Here is a 27087-nt window from a genome sequence, read left to right as displayed (position 1 = left end):
TAGTTATAAAAGGCGTATTTTGCACAAGCTCTGCATTTCGAAGACCGACTCGCGATTTATTAACGTTAGTATAGCGCATGGCCGACTGAGGAAAACGCTAGATTGGCAGATGAAGTTGGCATTGGTTAGAACTTTGTCCCACCACTGCGAGGATGACTATTATATTTTCATCAAAGTACCAAAAGCGCTGCGGTAGACTAGTGCATCAATCGATCGGATGCATCGTCATTGAAATTGAAATTGTAGCGATCGGTTCGGAAGAACAGACAACACAGGAATGAAAACTGAAAGCTTGTTTCGGGCTCCACTACCTACTAGCTTCTTTCTTCAGAGGCTTGCTTGACCACATCCCGTGACAAAAATAATACTGCCCTGGCCCTAAAAACGACGACGGTCCCCTCCCAGCAGAAGATCTAAACCAGTGTGTCATGCAGTCATTGGCACGCATAGTTAGCCGTGCATACCAGTTACTATGGCACACCGATTGAACCATATACTGAAATACATTCTTTGAGGATCGCTGATTAAGTGTAGTAGGGCGTGAAACATCTGTAACAGTGACGAGAATGCTTCGTTGCAATTACTTAAGTCTGCAACGACGCCTAATTAATTCCTTAACATTTCTGACGTCTCTGCCTATCATATACCGTGTTTCAATTCAAGCTATCGTGTATAATGTGATAATCGGCTGGATGCAGCTGTAATGGCCATAGCTTTCCCCGATTGCTTGAAGCTCTTACGTGAGTATTTTGTACATACACAAGCACGCGAATGATAGAGATATCTAAGGTCCTTACTTATTTCTCATGTTTCATGCTCCTACAAGTTAAATTTTTGGTTTGCGATTATTTCACGAATACTTAGGACGAATATTCGAGACCAAACTACTGTTGCACTTGTAAACCATTACATATTTACATTACTTACATATACCACTCTCATTACATATGCCACGTATACCTATACAGAATCTTTCAAAAAATCAACGGAACCAGATTTATTGAACTTATTTTCTTAAAATTGAGTCATTCTTCTTATTGAGACATATCGTGTGCTCCATGTCCAGGGGATGTCGCAGGGATGTACAAGCTATGAGTGTACATAACGTCCCATTGTGTACATCCCTGCAACATTCCTGTGACGTAAGAGATACGTCTGCGACGTTTGCGATTTTTCTGGGATGTCTCTCTCTGGGATATGTGGTGTCCACTGGGTCGTTCTCCGACTGACGTTACAGTCCCTGTGGATGGTTGAAGTACAAGAGGCGTGGTCATGGGGAGGCATAATGTACTGCTGCTTTAAAAATGCCTTCCATGTATAGTACTTTGGGAAGGTAATAAGATAAGAGATAATGGAAGATATGCTCTCACCCCGAAAAGACGAACACGATGTCTGATGGAATGAACTGCAGTTTTGTACGTGTGAAGTTGTAGAGGGAATGAAGGCTTTTGCCAGCGTTCACTTCACCTTCCTCCACTACGAGAGCATCCTTTGTAAACGGGACGTTCTGTAAAAGCAGAGAATCCAAAATGGGTGTTCACAGGCTTGAAGTTTTTTACTGCTAAGTACAGAATAATGCTTTCAAAATCATCCTTCAGGAATCTCGCGTGCCCCGTGCAATATCTTTTACGGCAAACTGTGATTGAGCGCCACGCGCATCTCTTGATGAAGTTTTTAGGGACACGTTTTTAACTACATTGAAAGTAACTCGCTAAAGTAAAATATGTGTGCTACTACGTTAAAAACGTCTACAGTTGACGGGGGGGATTTATTGGCAGAAAAAAAAATGAAAAGGAAAGATAAAAGGGGAAAGGTAAGCCATGCAGCACGCCGGCTTGCTATTCCATAAAAGTACAAAATAACTATTGCCTGTACACAAGACTATAATGAAGTAAATGTAGACCCGACCTGAATAACACAGTATCATAGTTGTGCGCACATGAGAAATGGCCGAAAATAGCTTCTCTGATATTGAAAGTGGCAGCACCCATGACAGTCAATTTTTTTTTCTCTTATGCGTACATTTCCACTCTTGGCGCACAATGCGAAAAAAAATCGTATATCACAGCTACTAAGTAACATTTATATACGTGCAAGAGGAGTGCACAGCGAAAAGGTGCTAATCTGTGTAGGAATACTGCAATAATAACCAATGCAGGAATGACTTGACACGCAAACACACACAAACACAAAAGATGAAAGAAAGAATGGCACACCCCAGAAACTTACTGAGTGAAATCATTCACCGCTTGTACTCTGTGCAGGTAGTACTTGATGAGTGTTCATGTCGTGATTGCCCTCCTCATGTCAACGACTCGACTGGCGCATACCACCAGGGGCAAAAGCAACCATATTCTACCATAAAGCTGGAATAAACGCTACTCTCCATGTGTTTATTTATCTCCCACTAGCACCGCGAGCTGGCCAAAAGTTTCGTCAGTGCACAAGATGGCCAGATTGATCAGCGCTTACTGCACAACCGTTGAAGGAGGGAAACACGTGTTCGCAATTGTTATTTGTTCTCCAATAATGCGACTGCGTAGTGCTTTCTTTCTGTCTAGTGTTTTGAGAGCGACCCGCTCAGTTGTTCCTTCGCTACGGTGCGCTGCAGTGCGCATATACGTTTGCGAAGTTGACTGAAATTCAATATATATATATATATATATATATATATAATGGCTTTTCCCCCCTCTTTATAATTCACTGGCTTGCACTGTGGCATTGAGGAGTGCTCAGTCACCCTCCCAGGTGTATATCGCTCGCTGACTGACCCCTGGTTTGCCAATCCCGAACGATGCGCAGCTACCCAGGGCCGACGAGCCGCAAACACGGCGAAACACGTGTCCTCTGGTGCTGTCGTATCGTTCAATGAGTATCTGTTTCTCTACGAGCAGCCATAGAAGTCATTTTAATCTGTAAGTTTGAATTTCAAACACGTCTAGCATCATTTACTTATTTTTTAATGGCTTTCCCCCCTCTTTATTATATATATATATATTATTTGAGTTTGACAAAAAGTACGTCTGAGATTTTTTTGCTACGTCTTGCTAGGAAGACGGTGCATCGAATGACACATTGATCACTCTTCTATCCTGACCTCGTCATACATAATTTTTCGGTCAAAATGTGCATTTTGTCGAATTTTCACAACTTGACTTTTTTAGTGCGGCATACATTTCCCCCGCGTGACTGGATTTCTTGTGGTTAGGGTACAATACTGGAGCTATTTGCAAAAAAAAAAATCGAGGAAGAAATTCAAGAATTTCGTATTGCAAAAAAAAATCGCAAACTTGCACACACCTTGCGAATTTCATGTATGCCGGAAGCGTCGAGCCCTTCGAGTGCGATGGTGAAAGATCAAATACCGTAAAATAAACTTCCCCTATCAAATAAGACGCTCCGTGCCTTATGTGGCCATCATGTCTGCTCAAAGCGACATAGGTTTTCGCAAAGCACTGCATCTTAGAAAATACCATTGTGTTGTTGCTTTCCGAGTCATAAGGTCACAAAATAATTAACATAACATTCCTGGGAGGGGGGGGGGAGCGGCACCTCTGCATCATTTGGCGTGGAATGGCACAGTTGCAGTTCTGCGACTTCTGTGTGTGCAAAGCGTGCGGAGTCGCTCCTGGTCTCTTCAGTAGAATTCGTCATTGACCGTCTGTTCTCTATAGAGTCATAGCCATGGCTGAAGGCAACGTGTCTCTCTCTCTCCCTCTCTCTTATTTATCGTGTCGTTTCACCATCGCCGATTTTTCTCGCAGCTTTCAGATGTTGACTCAATTGTCAAGGATAAACGGTGAAAAACTCAGAATTATCGGAGAATAATGAATTACAAAACCGAACTCCGAACATGCCAGATAACAATACAAGAGAACCCCGAAACTCAAGTATAAGCAGGAATCTAAAAATGTTGAAACATTTGATAAAGCCGCAAGCGTACCTGCCTCATTGGTGCACGGATTCTTACCTGACCGTGAAACATGACGAATTCGAACTTGATTCTAGGATTCTGCATATTTTGATATTGGAGGTTGATCTGAAAGTTTAAAGGAATTTTACATTCAAATGTACTTCCTCTAGAATAGATACATAACAAGTCAGTAAGGACTGTAGAGTCTCGGAATCAGCATTAGCCTACGTTCATAATCGACCATGCCATGGCGGCTATGGAAAACAGTTACAAAAACGTTAGTTTTTAGGGTTGTAGCGAACCGGTTCGGTACATGTTCTGGAGAAAGATTAGAGATTCGAACCGGTTCAGCGATGCGAAAAATTTTAATATGCTGATCTTACAATTCAAACATGGCCATATTAAGTGCACAAAATATAACTCTCCCTCACTGGAGTGTGATTGCATAGTAGCATCCCTAGACATAGTCGTTAGAATGGTCGCTTTTCACGCCGAGACTGCGAAGTCATGCGGGTTTGAATCCCGGCACCGGCTGTCCTGTCACCGGGGTCCCTGGGCTTCGCGGCAAATTTTCCAGACGAATGTCAGTCAGTTCGCCCTGAGGTCAGAACAGGACGCATACTAATCACTATCTGCCGCTCCTTTCTTCTGTCCTCTCTCCATCTATACATGTCCCTTGCTTCGCGGCACTAACACAGAATTTAAAAAAAAATTGTAGTGGCGCTGCAGTTCCACCGGCAGCGATGTTGAGAATGAAGACGGTCGAGTCTCGTGAGCAGCTGCTAGGCAGCTGGCATTCGGGTGCTGGCCTCCGTGCAATAAACAGGTACTACCCACGTAGTCCGGTCACTTCAAAAATCTGCAACAAGAAATCTGGCTGACAAGCGTAGCATAGCGTCAAAGCTAAAATGTACAGGGCCATAGTGAAAGTGCACAGTGTAATACAGGGGTACCGAACTCATTCGTGTACGAGGGCCGCATTGAGCCATGGAGGAACTACGCGGGCCGCATACCACGGCTACAGGGTACTCTGTTTCTGATATAGATGACGCAGCACACAGATTGAGACAGCATATAATGCATGTATTTGGGTTACTTACTGCTGCTCAATCACAGGGTCAGCAATCATTTTTATTTGCTCTGTCATGAGGAAACTCGGCACCTCTTGTTTTTAACTATTGCCTCAACATCGCGTGAGAGTGATTGCCTGTTCGTTTGTTAGTTATGAGCGTAACATTTCACTTATTCAGGCTCATCAGAGAAAAAGCCTGTTCGCATCCGTATGTTGAGCCACGTATGTAGCCACGAATTATTTTTGTTAGACGTATGTTGTACCGAACGTGAACAGACTTGTCCGCGGCAACACACGTGTCTTCAGATACTTTCTTCCAGCGTAAGAATAAAATGAAACCGCACCAACTTCAGCGAGCTTGTTCTTATCGGTGCATCGCAGAGCAAGTCAATCAGTTCCATATGTTATAGTCATAAGGAACACTGCCAAGAACTGCGGAAAAGGGCGAGCCAGAAATATCCGTTTCAAATGTCCTGCCCTCCAAGAATCTTTGCTTGAATTCACTCTGGAGATCAAGCCTGCGACTGAACCGGTCCGTTTATGGTGGCATTAAATTCACCAATATTACAAATCGGCCGTGTAGGGTTTGCTCAGCAATTTGGTAGGAATGTACTAGTAATATTCATCAGCAAAGTCGACGAAAGCAACACAGAAACAGACGCGGAACACCGAACTTTTAACCCCTGAGCATATGATTAAAGTTTCAAAGTTCGATGTTGTAATACGCACCTCTGCTGTAATTTCCTCGACAAGTAATAGCCGCCTTGGCTTGGTTGCTTATTTGTGATACGTGGCGGAATGGCGTTCTCGTTGGAAGAGAGTTCAGAAGCGAATTTCACGATTGGCCGAAACATTAGATATGCGACAACAACGTGGCAATATGCGCTGACAAATAAATGCGGATGTGAGAGAAGGTCCGATTAAAGACACGAAATTTTACTGAGTGGTTCTCGCCGTTATGCATGATCGGAATTCAGAATGTACAGGATTCATATCTCATTTGATGAAAGGACAAGAGGCTCATACAAGGACATCAAAACGAGCCAAAGCATGATAAACTTCCATCTCTAGCAGCTCCAGGAAACTTGGTGTACTCAAAAGAAAGCATTGGCACGTTGAAATCCCGTTGGTTCCTGCGCGTGAATTTGCCGAATGAATACGTTTGATTTTTCTCGAAATACGATTTTGAAATCGTTGTGGAACCGTTAAACCTCTGCTACATGGTTTGAAAGTGAAACCAGTGGCTGATACAGCATTAAAACACATGACAAAAGAGAGATGCACTCAACGCAACCGCTGTGTTTACATTTTGTGGTGTCTGGGGCTGTTTCATCCACTGGATTCATGCTTCAATTACCCCAATTGTTTGTTGTCTTAGTTGTCCTAGGTGTAAGAGAAACACTCTGGGATTGCCTTGCTAAAAGAAGCATCCCATCTAAACCGTTTCGAGAACCGTGTATCGCTTAAGATTTATTTCGGTTCAGTTCCAGTATGGTTCAGCGGAAGAATATGATTTCTGGTCGGATCAGTTCTGGTTCAGTGAAATGTAACTGTTTTTCGCGATTTTCGTTTCGGGTTCAGCTCCGGTTCCGATCCACAATGCAAAATGGCAAAGAAGACACTGCATTGTCCAGACAACTTTTTCTGTCTTAGCCGTGACATGTGCAACTGCAGCCTTCCTTGGACTTCTGCGGCCACGATAACTCAGTTGGTAGAGTTGCTCGCCTGGTCAGACTGAAAATTGCATTCGGTCCCAGCAAAGGACGGCAGAAAATGGGGGAAGGACACGTTGCTTCCAGCTCAGTGTGCAGGAGATTTCCATCGCTCGTTAAGGGCTCATTCGCCTCAAGAAATGTGTGCAGAAATGATATTAAAGGAAGTGTAAAGTCAAATATAACCACAGTGTTACAAGATAGAATGTAGAACTTGGCTGTGCGACCCCACGGACACAAGCCATCACTCCTCAGTTCTTCATACTTTTCTCATTCATTAATTTTGAACATGTCTAGAAACTGAATGGTGGCGACTTTCAACGTTCGCCGAGGACAAAGTTGGAGCCGGCTACAGCTTAGCGAAGATACGTAATGCATTCGAGAGGGGTTACTAATTAACGTTACACCTGTACCATGCCTGTGAGAAATAGCTGTGCGATATGCACATTCTGTTGACATTTCTCTCTCTCAACGTCTCTGGGTCGTCTGCACGCTGTTTCGCTACTGTCTGTAAAACCTCGCTTCCCTGCGATTTATACAAATGTCTGGAATACGTTCTTGTGTTCAGGAATACAAAAACCGCGCACCTTCGATGATGAAACGTGCACTGCACTCGCGAGAACCGCCACTACCTTGCCTTGATGCTCGCCTAGTTGCTTACATTTTGAATAGATGGCGCACTAGTCGTCTCAGTGTTGGCGCATTAAGAGTCCGCGGAGTGCGCAAGCTTTGCTTGGCGCAGTAGCCTTTGAAATTAGATTGCTGAAAAATCCTCAATATACAGCAGAGCTATTACGTATCTGAAGCGTGTAAGTCACGAGCTTCTAGAAAAGCACTGAGTTTCTATAAGTTTGCCATTCACTTTATAGTTTCTTTAAGTAAGCGACTTTTATAAACTGGCACTGTGTTATCACCTGGGAAAGCTCCAGCGGAAAAGCATCATCATGGACGCACGTTGAAAGGGCGAGTCAGGGCATAGCGAGGAGTCGATTCACAGAGTTTCTGATTCGCTTTTTAGGTGCCCTGGAGATGGTCGCTTTCAGGACGATCCTTTATTGGTTGTTGCCATTATGTAACTTTAACAACCCTGCTGGCGACGATTGCATGGATTGCATAGGATTGAATATTGCGGCTTTTTCCTGACTGGTCACACCTCGCCATCCGTCGAGGACTCATGTAATACGCGCGCTTCCGCTGGCTACTGTGGCGAAACTGAAAATGGTAGTGGCCATCTGCGACCACTTTCTACGTCGAAAATGTCGAACCTCCAGAACCTGAGCGCGCTAGAATTCCGCATTTTTGAACTATCGCGCGCACAGACCCTCGGTTCCTACTACGCCGGAAAGTGTATGCGTGGCGGGAAAACGATTCCTCCACACAATTAATGGGGTCACCGCCGTTCTCACCAGGAGCTGACCGTGCCGGGAACACGGACTGGTTAGTGAAATTGACATGTGTCGAGGAGAAGCACTTGTGTAAGACGAAACAATTTGTATGTCTTTCCGTCGTGCAGGTGTTCATGCGGGAAATGCAAGCCAATGGATACGGCGGTGTTTGTGCTGCCGGGAGGTAGAGATTGCCTGTAAAAAGCAGGCAGACAATTGCATCACAAACAACGAGTATTTCGAAATGTTGTCCTTTGACACCGGAGTCATGCAAACCCCGAACGACAATTCACAAGATGGATATGGCGTGCTCTGGGAAAGAGCCATAGAAAGATTCTACCTCCTGTGTCGTGCATGCCTTTAGGGATGCTTTCCCACCAGATGTCGTCAAGGGCTTTGTACCTCCAAACTCGTAGAAATCTAAGTAGATGTTGATGCCAGCAGATTTTCATTTCTTGCTTGCTGCAAGTTTACTTTCTCACTGCTTTTTCTTTTCAGATAGTCACACAATATTATAAATTATTATTAGGTTGTGCCTGGGCGGTTAAATGACTGCGGGCATAGGAGCATCTGCATATTTGTACATTGTATGTACTTACGTGTTGTATATATATACAATGCAGAAGTTTTGGCAACCCTTGATTTCGGTTCAAGGCTAAGCAGCGTTAGTGTTACCAGAACAATATCAGGTGAAGCCCAGGAAAACTGAATAATGCTCCAAAGTGTCTAAATAATTTGTTATACAGCAACAGGCACTCTCTATCCTTGTAATCATATTTTTAACGTTAAATAAATTGACACTCTTCCACACAGTAAAGCCATTCAATAACCAACATAGCCCGACGAATATTTGCGAATGGGAATGACTGTACCCATATATTCTTTTCCCGGATGTTCTCTGTTACTGAGGCTGAGATTTTTTTCCGACGTAATTTTCACAGCCCCGCAAGTAGAAACTCTACAAAATAAGGTGCTTCAGTGTACACAACAGACTTCTCAAAACATTTAATTGACATAAATATAAAACAGCTGCAGCAACGTTCTTTTGTATTGTCAGGGGATTTAGGAGACATAGTATGATTTTCTGCCTTTGATGTTTTGAAATCCTTGACAGAGCTGAAACCAAATAAACGGGAGAAGTATAAACGGTCCTGTTTTTCCCTTTTGAGCTTTACAAGCAAGTTATATTTATTCCCAAGCAGAAATCTGGAATGGGACCATTTCAAAATGGTTTAACGAACTGGTCCTACTCTGCCCCACTCTGGTAATATTCCCACCCTGTTAATAGGCCCACTCTTGTCCCACTTGCCAAGTGGTCCCATGGGGGACCAGTTCGTTAAACCACTTCAGAATGGGACCACTCTGGAGTCGGACCACTTCAAAGTGGTTTATTGGACTGGTCCCACTTTGAGTGTGTCCCACTTAGTGACTGGGTCCAGTTGAAAGTGGAACCAGCTTCACGATGGCCCCACTTGAAGTGGAACCTGTGGAATTGATCTAGTGGTCCCCTCCGCTAAGGGGTCCGGGATCCGGCCACTTAGCAGCTGGGACCACTGAATGCATGACCGAAAATAATGCGTAGAAATGCACATATTACTCAAGTAAATACCGTTTATTCTGCTAAAAGCATACACTGAGCAGAAAGAAATAATCAACACATCTCTACATGTTCATACTATACGTAGTATAAGTCTGATCACTCACTGTGTCTTGACAAAGCATATGCCTGACTGTGCGATGCACTCACGGACCACAGGGAGCTTTCGTTCGTTGGTCACCTCACATCTTGTGTTTTCTCAGAGAAGATGACACATGACACTCCTGTTTTCCATGCAGGTCGCGACACCCCCTTCCTCTTCACCGTACGTTCGGAATCTTCTTATCCTGTTTCTCTTCAAGTTCCTCCTAAGTTTCTAAAATGAAACATCTATTTAATAGTAATCAAAACATCACGGTCATCACTTCTACCTGCAAACATTCGCGACGTGCAGTCCGATTGGCGTTTCACAATGCGTTTTACCCCTACGCCGTTTAGGTCTTCTTGGCGTCAAAACTCTTCCGGGAAATCGACAATGTGTTGCACAGGAACCATTGTCATCGCATTGTCTTACAAAGCCCACTAAACACACGTAAATACTGCAGAGGATCCTTGCACCATCCTTGCGACGGCAACCCAAGACAAAACCAACTTGCGGCGACGCGTCCAAGTTCCAACTGCCATACCATGCCACCTGCCACTCTCGCCTCTCGCTCTCTCTCCTCTCCCTCTCGGCTCTCGCCGTTTGAAGTTTGAATTTGTAGCCGCCGTAACGTCTTCACATTGCATCAGCCTCTGCAGTTACCTTTTCTTTTTTTTTTTTTCGTTGTCTTTCTTCTAGTTATTTAGCTTAATTTTTGTTGTTGAGATGTATTTGTTACGTTTCTCTGGTACTTAATATGTTATGATATTCACCTTCAGATGAGAATATGTGCTCGAATTGGAGTTACAGGGATACAGCATATATTTGATCGCAGACGCGCGCACCTGGATAAACAGCAATAAAAAGAAATCATGCATGTGCTAAAATAGGTCAGAGTAATAGATCAAACAAAACCAGAAGGATATATGGCAAGTGTGGACAAGATGAAATCTCAAAGGAGCTGCCCAACTTGGAGTCTCAAGTGACCATTCTGGGAACAAAATGGTACCTCTGAGGCTCCAGCTGAAACTTCTGGAACCATCTGAGCCCAGAATGGAACCCACTTAAAGCAAGAGTGGGAACCACACACCACTTTGGCACCCATCTGGGCCCAGAATGGAACGCGCTTAAAGCCAGAGTTGGAACACTGCACCACTTTGGGACCCATCTGGGTCCAGAATGGAACCCGCTTAAAGCCAGAATGGGACCACTAACGCCACTTGGGGACCCATCTGGGACAAGAATGGAACCCGCTTAAAGCCAGAGTGGGACCATTAATACCACTTGGGGACCCATCTGGGACCATTCAACTGCAAATGGAACCACTTGGGGACCATTCGGGAACCAGTCCTGATTTCTGCCTGGGTTTGTCTGCTTTGTGTTCTGTTGATGTTATGATGTGTCCAACAACCATCTGTCATCTACATGAAGCTCATAGCATTTCTGCATGTGTGCTAATTGTGACAAAAGAAATATACAAAGTAAGCACTATTACACAAAAACAACAAATCTCTGTCGACTAAAATTGGAGAAATGTGGATACTACCACTTCGTGTAGTTTCTGTCCAAAAATAGACTACTCCGCACTCTTCAATCGCGGCAGAGTGCAGAGAAAAACTATTTGAAGCAGGCAATGTCTGTATGATCTGTGGCAACAAAAAGCTGTAACATGTTTAGGAAATCAATTAGCTGTATATCACCAGGAAGTGTTCTGGTACCCTTCAAAGCTGTCCTCATCAGTTTCTTCTCCCACTGTTGATATCATACTAATGCTGTGCACCTGTCCAAAAGACTTCAAAAATGTTACAAAGTCAGCAGCACGTCACAAAGCTGCTGCTTCCACGTGTGGACTTGGCAGAATATACGGAGTGGTGGTTGATGTAATCACTGGCCCACGTGATGTCTTTGTGTCAACTTTCTAATGAATTCAAAAAGAAAAAAAAACATCTGGAGATGGACCCACCCCTATTCTACCTGTTGAGCAATCATGCAGCTGCAGCTGGTAGAAGCAAGAGGGGGGAGGGGGCGAAGCCACACACAGGAAAGCTGTTGCTCCTGGCAACACTGGATCATCCTTTTTTGCGTAACTGCTTTCAGCTCTTCCAGTCATGTTAACTTCAGTGCCTGAAGCACAAAAGAAATAAGAAATGCAGAGCATGTTGAGTATGAATCGTGTATACACTGTGCTGCAGCTGCAGCTTCAGGTTCAGACACGTGTACACCTAGAGATAAGGTTTGTGCGATAGAGGGAGACGCCCCTGTCTCCGAGATGTTACTTAAGCGACGGTGGTAGGCAGCGGGAGCTAGTTTTTGCCTCGACTGGGTCTTGAGGCGACACGACGCTGCTCTGCACTAGAACATGTAAGACAATAAACCCTGTTTCTCTTGTACAATTGCTGTGTTCGTGTTCTTCGGGGTTGCAGCGGGTCGAATACGGAACCCCCCCGGGTTTGTGGTACGCGGTTCCCACAGAATTGGCGCCCAACGGTGGTATTTTAGACTCGTAGTACCGTTTTCCCCGGAGGGCACAGCATAGTTGCAGGTAGTGTGCATTTTTGTTTTGTTTGTTTTTTGGTTCTGCCGCCGTCTGCGTTGCAGCGCAGGTTCTTCGACCGGAGATGCCTCCCAGGAAGAAGAACGACCCAGACAGTGACGGGGACGAGCCTGCGCCAGTGGCTGAGGACATGCTTCGACAGATGGCATCCCTCTGTACGTTACTGACGCAGCAGCTTGGCAGCAGTACGCCCAGCCGTCCCCGGACACGCCCCTACGCCTGAACCTGACGGTACCGACATTTTCGGGCTACAGCGACGTCAAGTCCGTCGAAGATTTCCTTGCGGACCTGGAAGCTTACCAGACAGCCGTTGGAGCAACCGACGAAGCCGTCCTGCGCCGGATACTACCCGCTGCATTGGTAAGCTCAGCTGCTGTGTGGCGCCGGTTTCAACCCGCATTTCCGTCCGTGACTGAATTTCAGCGGCTGTTTCGGGAGGAATTTTTGCCCCCGGATTACGAAATGCGTATGCGCGAAGAGCTTGCAGCCCGAACGCAGCATAGTGATGAGAGCCTTTTGGAGTACATTCGGGCGATTCAGGAACTGTATCGGAGAGCGGACCCTCTCGTAGACGAAAAAGAGAAGGTGGCACGCGTTATCCGACAGTGCCACCCTCGGTTCAAGCCATATTTACGGGGTCGAAGTTCTACCTCCCTGTCGGAGTTAGCTGCAGAAGCGCGCAGCATTCAGGCCGACTTGCTAGCTGAACTGCGTTACCGCCCACCCCCTAGACCGGAGGAGACTCTCTAGCCCAGTTGTGCAGACCGGTACAGGCAACGGAGCTGCATCCTCGTTGGCCTGCAGGACCGAATAGCGGAGCGTCGGCAGGTTCTTCCCACCGCTCACTCGATCCTTTTGCGCACGAGCAGAGGAACCGAGCGAGGCTTGTTGAGGAGACTTCGAGGAGCGCAGGACAGACGTAGCGAACGTCGCCGAACGCCAGGATACCGGCGCAACGACAGGACTGAGGGATCAACCCCACCGCGCTCTAATGGACTAAACGTTGGGAGACCGCGTTGTTACGGTTGCGGGCAACACGGACACATCCATCGGGACTGCCCACATCGTACTTCGGCCACCCCAGAAAGAACCCCCAGGGAAACTCGGAACGCCGACGGCGGTAACCTCAGATTACGTATTCCCGTCGTCGGCCAGAGCGAACATTGATAAGAGGCAAGTTACTTCTAACCGTGCTATCTTTTCTGATAATACAGTGGCCTCGGTCCCGCTTGCGTGCCGCTTGCGTGCCGATTGCAAGATGACATCTGCAACATTGGACATCTGCAACATCGTGGTGCGCGCTCTGGGCAAAGACGTTGCAGGTTTGGTGGACACCGGAGCAGCTGTTTCCTTGATCGGCGACACCATCCACGACTGGTGCCGGGAGCGGAACATCTCGGTACGGACGACCAGGACTCGCCTAAGGCTCGCCTCTGATGCAGTTGTACCTGCCGGTGGCGCGGTGCGCCTTACCTTGACTGTCGATGGGCATCGGGCCAGACAACGCTTTGTTTACCTTCCTGGACTGGCAGGAGCAATGATCCTGGGGCGCGACTCCATTATCCGGATGTGACTTGTCCTGGACTTTCGTCGCGGAGGCTACCAGCATGCATGCAGCAGTACCTTCTACCCATTCCTGGAGTGGTCAACCCCTGGAGCGGACCAACGCCGGACTGGTGAGGGAACCCAGGACGACTGCTCAAAGCGAAACCGGAAACCGACTGGCAACAGCAATGAACCTAAGCAGCAAGCCGCTGGAGTACTTCGCGGCGCTGGACCATCACTGCCCGTTGGAGAGCATCACGGAACCGGATACCAAACGCCTGTAGTTGCAACTGCTGTCTTGCATGAGGGTCTGCAAGGGTTTCCAGGAGCCTCAGAGCAACGAGAAATGCTGGAGCAAGCATTGCTACCCTTTTCCCGGATGTTTACGGAAAAACCAGGTTTGACCGAAGTATTGGAACACGGCATAGACACCGGCGACGCAAGGCCTTGGAGATGCAACCCGCGGCCGCTTAGCGTCCACAAGCGCAAGTTGCTCGATGCTGCGCTGAACGAAATGATCGAGACGGGTGCTGTAAGACCCTCGCGCAGCCCGTGGGCCTTTCCGGTGGTACTCGCTCCGAAGAAACATGGAACCGCAAGGTTGTGCGTGGACTACCGCCGGTTGAACGATGTGACGGTGAGAGATTCGTATCCATTTCCCTCTATAGACTCGGTCACGTACACGTTGGGATCAGTTCGTGTGTTTACAATCTTGGACTGCAGTCGAGGATTCCTGCAGATACCGATAGCACCTAATGATGTCGAAAAGGCAGCCTTTACCTGTCATAGGAGACTGTTTGTGTTCGTCCGGCTTCCCTTCGGACTGTCCAATTCCCCGGCTAGTTTTCAGCGTATGATGGATGAGGTGCTCGGCGATGCGAAGTACAACTTCGCCATGGCTTATATGGATGACGTAGTAATTTTTTCACGTTTATTCCAGGAACACCTTTCACACCTGAAAGTGGTGTTGGGACGTATGCGAGCTGCTGGGTTGACGGTCAATCCTCGAAAGATGCAGTTGGCGATTAACCGCATCGACCTGCTCCGGTTTACAGTGGAGTCCGACACGGTCAGGCCGAACGAGGACAAGCTGAAGGCTATCCTAGACTACCCCCGCCCGCAGGATGGGAAGAGCTTGCAGCGCTTCCTTGGTATGATTGGATTTTATAGACAATTCATACCGCGGTGTTGATAAGACGGATATGACGCGTACGGTGTGGATATGACGCAGCCACTAACCTGGCTATTGCGGAAAGGTGCGCGCTGGTCATGGGGAGCAGCACAGGATAATGCATTCTCCGCCATGACGGAAGCGATAGCGCAGATCACCTGTCTGTATCTCCCAGATCTTAATCGCCCAATTGTAATGCAGACAGATGCGAGCAATTTTGGACTGGGCGCAGTGTTGTTACAACAGCACGATGCTGAACTTCGGCCTGTGGAATTTGCAAGCCGCATGCTGACATCACCAGAACGAAATTACACCGTGACGGAGAAAGAATGCCTAGCTATCATGTTCGCACTGAATAAGTTTGACATGTATCTGGATGGTGCGAAATTTGCAATCCAGACTGGCCACCAGGCACTCACCTAGCTGAGTAGATTGAAAAATCCCACCGGAAGACTTGCACATTGGAGTCTGACGTTGCAACGGTACGACTACTCGATCGAATATCGGAGGGGGACCTCTAACAAAGTGGCAGATGCGCTGTCTCGAGCACCTCTGCCCCTAGAGGACGTCGTTACCACGCAGGAGCTCGTAGCCGCGGTTCGACAAGCCGGAACGGACAGAGAGCTGGCGTGGGGACACATCGTGAGCCGGGAGGACATCGTGGAAGCCCAGAGGACGGACGGACTCTGTCAGCGTGTAGTAAGGTGGCTGGACACAACGGGCCCAGCGGACGCCGGAGACGCTGAAGAGAGGTTAGACTCCTATCAGCTGAGCGAGGATGGTCTTCTGGTGAGGTACATCCCCCAGGCGGACGAGGAGGAGGAAGGCGGCAACCCTTTCAGGATCGTAGTACCACGAAAGCTACGTAAGTTATTCCTCAGATATTTCCATGACTCTGCTTTGGCAGGTCACGGTAGCGGCAGCAAGACTTATTCTAATTTATGTCGCATCACAGAATATATTTGGTTCTCAACTTTTTTAGTGCAGATTCAGAATACAGTCATTTTTACTGCGTACTTCACAAACAGTGTCCGTTGAAATGGGCAACAAGCAGGCATCAGTGTCATCCGATACGGTGACTTCCCTGCACAAGCCCATGAAATCATTGCAGTCGACGTGAAACAATTTTCAAACCATTGCAATAGATACATTTTTCACAATATGTTTAAATGATGCATACTACGAAGCAGTATAATATCATAATTTATACATGTGTGACGCGTGTACTTACCTGCAACGTTGTGTTCAGCTCGTCACCTCGGTGAAGCAGGATGACTGGTGGCGGAACAGCAGTTTCGTCCAGAGGTTTTCGCACTTGGCCTGCTGCGATGCAGCACAATGATCTGAGCACGCACGACACCGCTGCATCTCATTGCCGACTGCTTCGAAACACTTTCGTTTTCGCGCACAGTCCAAAGGAGTCGTTTGGTAGGAAACGCCCGTCGTCGAAGATGAACAATTTCTGCATCAACGAACACCACAACGTACACCAGGCATCTGTAAATCTTTCGAATACGCGGCACAGCAGCGACAGACAAGTGATTTGATTACTTTCACCGACTTTCACTTTCTGCTGCGCACCACCAATGTCACCACAGTGATCGCCCACGGCGTATGGCGATACACGCGATAAGCGATAACACAGACCACAGACGGCGCGGCGGATCGTGATGGAGCAGCTGCATGCTTTATTAATGAAGAACCATGCTGTTCGAAATGACTGGAAGCAAAGATTTTTAAAATAACGTCTAGCCGTAATAATATTGTGCATCAACTTCGTTCTCTACAAAATTAACTCTCACGCGCTACTAGCTGGCCAATCCCTGGTCCCGCAATCCAAGCTCCTCTTTTTTGCCGTTCGTTGGTCGCACCGTCGAGGTTCCGGCAATCTCAAAAATATTTATACGTTAAATATGCGCCTAACTGAGAAATAATGCTCGCTGTGTTATCAAACAACGATATCGGGCAGAAGAGTGGGCAAATATATGGGGGTTATTTTTCACGTTACAGTCCGTTTAACAAATATACAGGGTGTTTCAAAAAACGTGTCATACGGACTTTATAAAAAACGGGGCAACGGGAAAATACGGGGTAAACGGCATTTGTGTGGCAACTGAATTTGTCACCTTGCAAAACTATTTTCGTTTGATTTTAATTAAAAGAAATTGAATGTCTTTAATTGAAGTCCAAAATTTCCCAAGTCAACCTAACATTTTACAGAATTAGAGAGCCCGTAGCGAACTTAGTCAGAGCCACCAAGAAATCCGCTTGATGTTGCAAATGAAACTGCCCAAAAAAGTCCCGAAATTGAGGCTTCAGAGTTTCGTGTATTCAACGGCGCACCAAATCAGTCGCAAAGATGCGCGGACAGCAGGATATGCGCCTGCCCCCATAAAAGATAGAAGGTCGAAAAAAAAAACAGGGCGGTAAAAAGAGGCGGAATCATTTTTGTTTGCCGCTTATCAACGTATGGTGGAATGTCACCCGCCTTGTTATCACGCGTCTTGTGCTGCATGCCGGTCCGGCGATAAACTGTCCTAGCTCCATGGGGGCAGGAACATGTCCCCCTCTCCGTGCATCTTTCGACTGATTTGGTGCGCCGTTAAATACCTGAAACTCTGAAGCCTCAATTTCGGGACTTCTCTTAGGCAGTTCCATTTGCAATATCGAGCGGATTTCATGGTGGATCTGACTAAGTTCGCTACGGGCTCTCTAATACTGTAAAAAAAAAAAAAGCTAGGATGACTTGGGAAATTTTGGAGTTCAATTAAAGAAATTCACTTTCTTTTAATTAAAATCAAATGAAAATATTTTTGCAAGGTGGCAAATTCAATTGCCACATAAATGCCGTTTACCCGGTATTTTTCCGTCGCCCCGTTTTTATGAAGCCCGAATGACACGTTTTTTGAAACACCCATTATGTGAAATACGTACATAGTATGCCGAATTTCGATACCAAGTGATGAATTTAGGCAGCTGGGGCAAAGTTGCCATCTTGCCATGTATTGCAGCCTAGTCGCAGCGTAAAACACTGTAGACCGTAGAGTACAAATCCAATCCAAGTATAATCTGAGTCAGAGCAGCTGGCACGAAAGCCCCAAAGCCTTTCCCGCACAAAAAGCAACATGGAAGAACACGCCGTTTGTTTGCGATGCTTGTATTTGTCTGCTTGTGTGTTCCAGCCTCGGAACTATTTTCAAGCGTGTTGAGAAGTTTCGAAGTTCATTCCCGTCCACATGGATTCAGTGCTTCATCTGTGATTGCTGTCTTCGCAATCTGTGTTTGCTATTGTGAGTGTTCCGGGTAGTGAAGCGAAGTACGAAAGGAATGGACGTTTGTGCAATGTGTGTCCCTATGGACCAGTTTGATACAGTGAGTTTGTTTCCTGCGCACGGAGTGATAAATTGAGTCGTAAATTATGTTTACTTCACACAGTTAGTTTGCTTAGGACAGTGTACCTACTTATTACCCTTTTAGCAATGCCACAAAAAGATCACAATATCTCTTTTTGCGTCGTTGGTTTCGAAATTTACATGAAACGTACATACAGAAGCAAAATAAACATTAAACTGCATTATATTGATCAGCAATGGGCGAAACATCCCAAATTGTGCACATTGTGTGCAAAATTTGTAGTTAAGCGAGGTACACGATACATTAGAGTGCTCATAACGTACTGTATATTGTAGTTGCTATCTCGCTGTTTGGTGAACACAAAGAGCTAGAGAGCAACTACATTTTGAATGGTGTACTTGGCTTGCGCTTTTTCATTGCTCCAGTTGACCAGTTCATTTCTCGCGGATGAATACGAAGTGGATCCGGTGGAATAATTGAACTTCTGTATGCAATAAGGGGGTAAGCCGACCTATACATTTTTTAATATTATTCGTGTGATGACATCTAACGACTATAGAGTGTACCAGTCAAAGAAAGTTTAGAATGGTATTGCATTTTATTGGCCTGCTACAGAGGGGTAACATCTGTGTCGATGAGATGAATAGTGATATTAGACCCCTTTTCTACCCACTCATTCAAATCCGGTACCTTCAATTTTGTTACAATGTGGACATGATTTAGACTTCCATTTGAGAAACAAGTTCACCCTACCTGACGTGACCGTGTCAGCAGTGTTACTCACGAATCGTTGTCGGAGAAACATGTACACTATGCTAATAAGTCGCAGTATATGCTGGTCACCTTGGATACCATTTCTAGGGTGAGAAGTTACCAGCAGAACAAGTCGGGTAATGGCTGCTCCTGCTCTACCTGCTTATTCTACCCAATTCATCCTACCTGATACCACCATTCTTCAGCCATCATCGTCGGACTCGCGGAATTTTTTACCAAATCCCTGTGCTCAGACTTTGAAAAATGTGGGAATTCATATCCCTTATTTTGTTCAATGAGACACACCCTAAGACGGTGCTAACAAGACATGCATGTAGAGTAGATATATACGTGCATGGTACATATTTTAGATTTAGGTTATTGAAAAATACACACTGTAATTACCTTGCCAAATATACACTTGAAGCTTTCTCGACTTGGGATTTTTCGACTTAACCCATTTTTGCACACACAGGTTCAACGGGCATTTCCACTCTCACAACAGTCGCCTGTACGACTGCAAAATTGTATTATTTCCCGAAGTTCCCATATGCCTAGTGCACAGGATCCTGGTACTGATCTATTGGTATTTAATGGACTTCGAAGACATCATTTTGGACAAGGAGGAGACAAGCCAATATATTATAATTATACGTTTCATATAAAGAACATGCTTTCTAAAGCAACAACAAAAGAGGCATGGAACGTTCTGTCTGATTTGTCTGCTTTTTAGAACATGGTCCTTGTGCTACGCATGAAAAGATTGAAATGTAAAAATATGAAACGAAAATATGTGTGCCTTCTGGTCTCCCCTTTTTCACTCATCAAGTAAAGGGTAAAAAACAATCACCCATTTCGAAAGCATATGTGAGTTTCTTTTCACCTCCGTTTGCTTTTCAGTTTCTTCCCGTTATCTATCATTTTGATTACTTCAATGGGTATTTAATTAACCGGAGTAACCGGCTCTCTTCATGAGTACCACATTCCACACTATTTTATTTTCCAAATACCAAGCCAAACAGTATGTTGTACTGATAACCGAAAGGAACAGTGTAAGCAATCAAATCAGGGATGGTGAACATAGCAATTATTCAAGAATAAGCTACTGCTTTTTCTATAGCACAACATTTCTGTAAATTTTGACGTTCCTGACTTTAGACTAATGAAGGACATAAAAGTAGCACAATAGTTATGTCATCTCAACATGCAAAGCCTGTCGATGCTGCACTCTCTTCTCCAAAATGAACTATCTCACAAAAGATTTACCGTTGCTATGTACGATATTATTTCGTGTTGTTTTTGCATTACGAGTTGAGTATTTGATGGGAAAGCGGCTGATAAAAGTACTTGGAGCACTATAACAAGTATACCCTTCAAAAAGCATTTAAAGTAAAGTAGAATTACACAGAAATGTAATTAAAGTAGCAATTCACTGTTTGGTTCTTAAGTACCGCAAACACGGAACATTTGTACTCAAGCTGGAAACAGGTCAGCACAAGCTTCTGACGGGCTGCTGGCTTGGCCATCTGAGATATGCAGTACATAAATAAGGCAAAGAGGTCACGGAGAAGTACATAAATGAATCAGCTGTATAATTGATATAGCTGATATAGGTCGAAAGCTATACACATAGAGTTGTAGCAGAATTTCAGAATTGAGGAGCTATCAAAGCCGTAGTATCAGTTTAATGTTTGCGCCTAGCTCCACATCCAAGCGTTTTCGGGCTGTATAGTTTGGACAGCACGTAAAACGAATGCCAGATTATTTTATCAGGACCTGACCATACTGCAGATATTTCATACAATAACCGCGCATCGACAATATATCTATTTGAAAGGGGAGTAGAAAATATGTTTTTTCTATAGTACGGAAATTTGCAATATTATACATGTTTTCTGGATAACTAAGATGATGATATGGTGTAGAATCACCACCATGCTCCAATGCAAATCCTCCAATCCAATAGTTTTTTTCTTCTAAATTGGTTTGATATATATCAATCCAATTCAGAAAAAAACAAACTACAACAACTGAACTTACATGAACCTGCGGTACTTACTTGTAGGAAGGCACTCCTTATCCTGTGTCCACACTTTGACTAGAGACCTCTACGACACATTTGCATGACATGTCCACTTTATTGCTACCGGAAACCGTAAAGCAACGCAGACGTTTGCGGAGCCTTTTATAACGGTTTTATCAAACAGCGCCTTGACTCGCTAATTAAAGTTACCTTGGTGCAGCTTATGGTCTGACAGCCACAAAACGGAAACCGAAACTTGCATAGACTTGCATAGTGCATATATAATGTGGGGACAACTTTGGGTAGTAAGACATCGGTAGGCTTTCCTCCCCACCGTCTAACATGATTCAACCTGCACAATCCAAATAAATGTGACTTACCGCACGAAAGAACGCGCTGACGTACTTCTTGGCTAAATTTTCGTTGCTGATATTTGTATGCAGGACATTGTCGAAGGCGACGTACAGCTGAAATGTGATTTCTTCTGGCAGTGTTGTTCCACCTGTGCAAGAATGGGAATGCAATTGAAGGCCTTGTGATTTCACAGCCGTATGAGTGGCAGTATTAAGCTATGCAAGTAGGTCAGCTGTTTGCTTGCAATTGGCACCCTGTTGCTGTTCCTAACTCCAAGGCCTTTCCTGTGGATGTCGAGATGCCAACTGTTCTGGTGTTTTCGTACCTTCGTATCGATCATCACTTTTCTCAATGCAAACAAATACAACAGGTGACTATCTCCTATGCTTCGAGATCAGTGCTTGCGAACCCAAAATCATTGTAAAGGCACCCATGACATCCTAATAACAATATAGAAACAGAACGACCCAAAATTTATCGACTACTGTATCAATCAAATTCCAACAATATTGCCATTCCATGTACAAAAACACGCTATAACTGCTCGGAGGAATCAAGGACTTAATCAACACGCATAAGTAGTAATAGATGGGTGAGAAACTACAGGGGGGCGAAACTACGGCACCCCTGCCCTGAGCCCTGCGCGTATTTTTCCCCGCGCGGCGCGTGTGCAGAGGGTTCTCCGCGTGCTTATCGGCGGGGGGAGGGCTGCGTGCGCGCTTACTCTCTCACATTTTTCAACCTGGGCTGACTTCTTTCGACATTTTTGAGCCTTGGCCGACCTGGGTCGCGTATTTTTTCTCGCACCCGGTGGGCGGCGCTCGGGTGGAGGCGCTTACCGGTGGATGGCGCGTGGCCGGAGGGCTGCGTGCGCGCTTGCCAGCTCACATTTTTCAGCCAGGGTCGACTTCTTTCATCATTTTTCAATCTGTGCAGACTTCAATCATAATTTTTTTCCAGCTACAACAGGTGTGTAGTAGGCTGTTTGCATGCAAAGGATAGCCATACACAAAAGTACAAGTGAAAATATATTTATTAAAGTCATTAGTGTCAGAAATTATGTTATGGCTCTGCGTGAATGGGAAAAACTTAGCCCAAAATCTGAAGCAGAATATTTTTCAGCCTAGGCTGTCTTCGTTCGCCAGTTTTCCATCTGGGCCGACTTCCCTTAGAAATTGTTTTCCGGCACAACAGGTGTGTGGTGGGCGGTTTAAATGCAAAGGATAGCCATACACAAAAGTGCAAGTGAAAATATATTTATTAAGGTCATTAGTGTCAGGAATTATGTTATGACTCTGCGTGAATGGGAAAAACTTGAAAAAAAATCTGATGCAATAGCATTGAAGGGGTAGCACATTTAAAGGGACTATGAAACGATTTTTTTCTTCGTTTCGTTCGAAAGAAGACATTCTTCTGAGTCTAGAACCGAAATTTTTCTTTCGTCGCGCGAGCGGATTTCTCGGGAGCGAATTTAAACGGAGCGGCGAAGGAAGGACAGCTGGCGCCGCGCCGTGACAAGCTGCCGAGCGGAGACACAACGGGTAACTTGATGCGACCACGGCCGGCTCAGCAATACGCCATCGTGACGTGTTGCCGAGCCGAGGAATCCCGCCAGGAGCATGTGCCGTAGGATCCCGCGTATGCGTTCATCGGGAGTGGAAATCTCCATGACAGCAGCTTTCGCGCGATCGGCAGATTTCGGCAGTGGCGGCAGCCACAGCGCGAGCTCGCGGCATTACTTGCCATTGTGCAACACCGGTGACGTAACGGGGAACCGAAGAGCGGTCCGTACAGTTACACCATCGGCAGGGAAATATGCGCGGGAGAGGAGGAACACAGAAGAGACATTTCCAGCGCGCGCTTCTCGCAGAGTGGAGCGATTTCGTCCGGAAAAATTTGTGGCATATTAGTTTCTCTGCGGGAAGAATAGTTTCCATCAAAAAAAGTATGGGGGTTCGGGAAATTTCATAGTCCCTTTAATCAAAGAAGATATTCTTAATCAATAAGGTTACAATGAAAATTACAAGTTTTCTTATAAAAAGTCTGAGATGTGAGAACCTGATAGATGTAAGTGAGTTCGAGCACAATAGCTAAGTTTAATATTCCAACATGACAAAATTAATCAGTTTCTTATGAAGTGAATAGCGCAGACATTAGGAAATAATTCGAATCAACACATAGCATTAATATAGAACCAATCATCCAACATGTAGGGAAGTAATAGCTACATCATATCAAAACGAGAAACGATCACCACATTTAATCAAAGAAGATATTATTAATCAATATGATTATAAACAAAATTATAAGCTGTGTTATAAAAAGTATAATATTCCTATACGTGAGAACCATCAGTGCAATAGCGGGAAGTTCTGATAGCTGTGTGTAATTAACTGTGAACAGCAGAGACCCTGGAAGACCATGGGACACGAACACAAGAGGAAATAAAATCTATGACACTACAAAGAAGATATTATTAATCAAAACAGAATAATCTACCATTTTAAATATCATAAAATCATCCTCGTGACTTAATCTAGTCGAACCCAATACAATTTTCATTCTAAGAGACACTACAAACATTACTTTGTTTTATCAACACACAAAATATATTAAAAAAACGAACTTCACCGCATAGCATGCCTCTAGCCAACAACCAGCTCTAATATTATCTGCCCTGATTTGTTGACGACGGAAGGCGTACACCTCTTTTGTGACAGTTATGAACATTTCGAGCGCTATAGGGAATCTAAGTCGATTATTCAAACATTACACAATTAACCAATTTCTTATGAAGTGAACAGCATAGACGTAAGGAAATAACGAGAAACAAAACGATCAACAGCTAATAGGGAGCCAAACCTGCGCGCCATCCAACACATCGAGAACTAATAGCTAATTAATCTATCAAAACGAGAAACATGCACGCACTTAACACTGAAGAACAGAGGAACACGCTGCGACACGTAAACAACAACAGAGGAAAATAATCTATCATTGAACCATCATAAAATCGACCAATATACAATTTTCATTCTAACAAACACTACGAACCTTGATGTAGGTATCCAAGACGTAGAAAATATGCACTGTTTTCATCTCGGGTTTCGCTCTTTTCCTCAAAGTCGGGAGACTTTATGTCTCTATCTATGTGACCATAGCACCGCGCATGCTTTATCACTCAAAGGGTTAGGGGCTATATTACTTCGTCCAGCAAACCGGGCGCTCTAGAGGTCAGATAAGAGAGTTCAAAGGCGATATATTTTATGGTGCAGCGCAAATAGATGTCGATATCACTCGCGGGGATCATTATCTTTTCGCATCCTTTCCTTGAAACGGAAACCTTTCGTCAAAGTGGTTGACAAGCCGACTAAGTTTGTAGAGATGCGATATTGTTATTGAACATGTAGAGAAAGTCCAAATTATTAATTGGTAGCAACGATACGCAATCAAAAACGAGAAACAAATTTAATTACATCAATTTTTGTAATATCTTGCAACAGAAATTTCTAATGAACCACACAGATAATCAAATGTGAAGTGCAACTCAGAGTTATGAGGCATTCCCATCTTAGAGGTACTTACTTATGTCAATCGAGTGAACAATTGAAACAAATACAACACAATAATTATTTCAGGCAGTAAGTTCACAACTCATAGAATATCAGTCGAGTGAATACTTGAAACAAAGTCAAAACAATAATTCTCACGACAGGTGGAGATTATAGCATTCTAAACCAGATGATAAAATTTTAATCAATAAAATAAACATAGATATGCTTTTAACTAGGTGTAGATGTGCACTTGAAAACAGAAGAGACAATTGCTCTACATTGAAGACATGGACAGATTTTGTACTCGATACTATAAGTCATGGGAATATGTGATAAAAAACTGCTTCGAAAAGGAGGAGCCCCGAAACGATTTCATTATCGCTGCATTTCAATGCGTCCTAGACATGGTCGTATTCGGAGAAATGGTACAAATTACAGAACTGAAGGCAGAGAGTCGAACCGAAATGTTTACCTGTCCGGTTCGGGTTTAGGTTCGGCGATAAGGGTTCGGATCCCGTTCATGTCCAGAAGGCAATTATAATGGTTCAAACCGGTTCTTTCCAAACGGTTCGGTTCCCGAAGCGGTTCAGGAACGATGGGTGCGAATGAAGCACAACAGGCAGGTTAAAAGAAGCTTCCGTGTGTGTGTGTTAGTGTTTGAAGTGGGCAGGAAGGCGTCAGTGGCCGTTCAGGATTTTGAAAGAGTTCGTGCGATATGAAAGACAAGATTAGTAGCGGTTACAAGAAGAGCATACCCATGAATTACTGTTTTGGGTTGACTTTCCCCGCAATTGAAATTATTCGTTACCAGTCAGGATCGCGAATACACGTTAATCAAATAACGACTCTTCATGGTATGTAGTTGGATTGGGATGGTGCGATCGTGAGCTCGGGGACTTTATGTGTAAAGGGCACGTTATTGTGTCAGCACTGACCGCCGCCGTGCTCGGCGTTAGCCTGAAGTGTCTGTAGAACAAAGACAAAGCAAGTGCAAACAGAGAGTTCGACTCATTTTAGACCCACTGGCGAGTTTTAGATACTGTGTCAGTATGGTCGTTTTTGCTTATTTTATTTTAAACCCACAAAGAAAGCCAACTTGGCATGTTCTTTTCATTCTGACCAGCATGAGTGTGGCCGGTGCTTTACTTTCTACAACCCTAGGCACACGGCAAACTTAATGATTTAAACGGAATGACAGTAACTTCACCTCCTGAGCAACCATCGTCCCGAATGACTCCATTTTTTCAACACACCCCTGCTTTCAACAAGCCAGGAGAGAACGACGCCACACAAGATTATAGTTGGTGAGCAGGTGAACTGACCGCCATTCCGTTTCATTAAGTGTGGCTAGCGTATAAGGGGCTTTTGTAAGTTCACACGACCACACGTTGGGAATTATGCTGCAGCGTTGTATACACGAATACGTGCTAGAGCTGAGCTCAGGTAGTTTGCTTTCGCAATGCATTACGTGCGATTTATTACGATTTTCATCAATACTCTCTTGTACGCCATTCAAGAATCTTCACACAAAGAAAGGAAACATCAATAAGAGACTGTGCAAGTTCATCACGACAAAGTGCAAGTTGTTGAAGCAATACAAACACGGCGACAACATAGCGCCTGCGTTAATCAACGCTGGATTCAAGCGCCCAATAATCAGAATAAACTATTTAATGTCTTCGGAATTCATCAATGAAGACAACAAACGAAAACTTCAGAGTTTGAAATAGAACTGTAATTTATCGAAATAAACAAGTGAACTAATAAATGAATAAGTGAATAATAAACTGAACAATAAATGTAACATTTGTCATCATTATAATGAATTATTTGCATCACAATGAAAAAACACCTTGCATATAGCATGGCTAGACTGAGAACAGTGATCGCTAAGGAAACGAATATTCCACAATTTGTGTAAGAATTCTCATATGGAATGAGACCTGACCACCAAATAGGTTTTACTCGACTACACTCTGTACAAGTTTAACACCCGAAGGATAGAATTGCCGGAGAAG

The 27087-nt window shown here is 44.7% G+C and overlaps 1 protein-coding gene across 4 annotated transcripts in view; it reads right to left on the bottom strand.

Moving 5' to 3' along the window:
• The window catches only part of LOC135375339 (uncharacterized), a 113688-nt gene that overhangs the window by 33177 nt on the left and 53424 nt on the right, over positions 1–27087 (bottom strand). For all 4 annotated transcript variants that reach the window (XM_064608067.1, XM_064608070.1, XM_064608069.1 and 1 more), the window contains exons 2-4: positions 21542–21663; positions 3971–4039; positions 1371–1507 (exon numbers count right to left, since the gene is read on the bottom strand). In XM_064608067.1, the coding sequence (XP_064464137.1) occupies positions 1371–1507; positions 3971–4018 (185 nt within the window). In that variant the 5' untranslated portion in view covers positions 4019–4039; positions 21542–21663. The remainder of the gene's footprint in view (positions 1–1370; positions 1508–3970; positions 4040–21541; positions 21664–27087) is intronic.

The sequence above is a fragment of the Ornithodoros turicata genome, unplaced genomic scaffold (genome assembly GCF_037126465.1).
Source record: "Ornithodoros turicata isolate Travis unplaced genomic scaffold, ASM3712646v1 ctg00000857.1, whole genome shotgun sequence".
NCBI classification, from domain to species: Eukaryota; Metazoa; Arthropoda; class Arachnida; order Ixodida; family Argasidae; genus Ornithodoros; species Ornithodoros turicata.
This window is presented reverse-complemented; position numbering and strand designations above follow the sequence as displayed.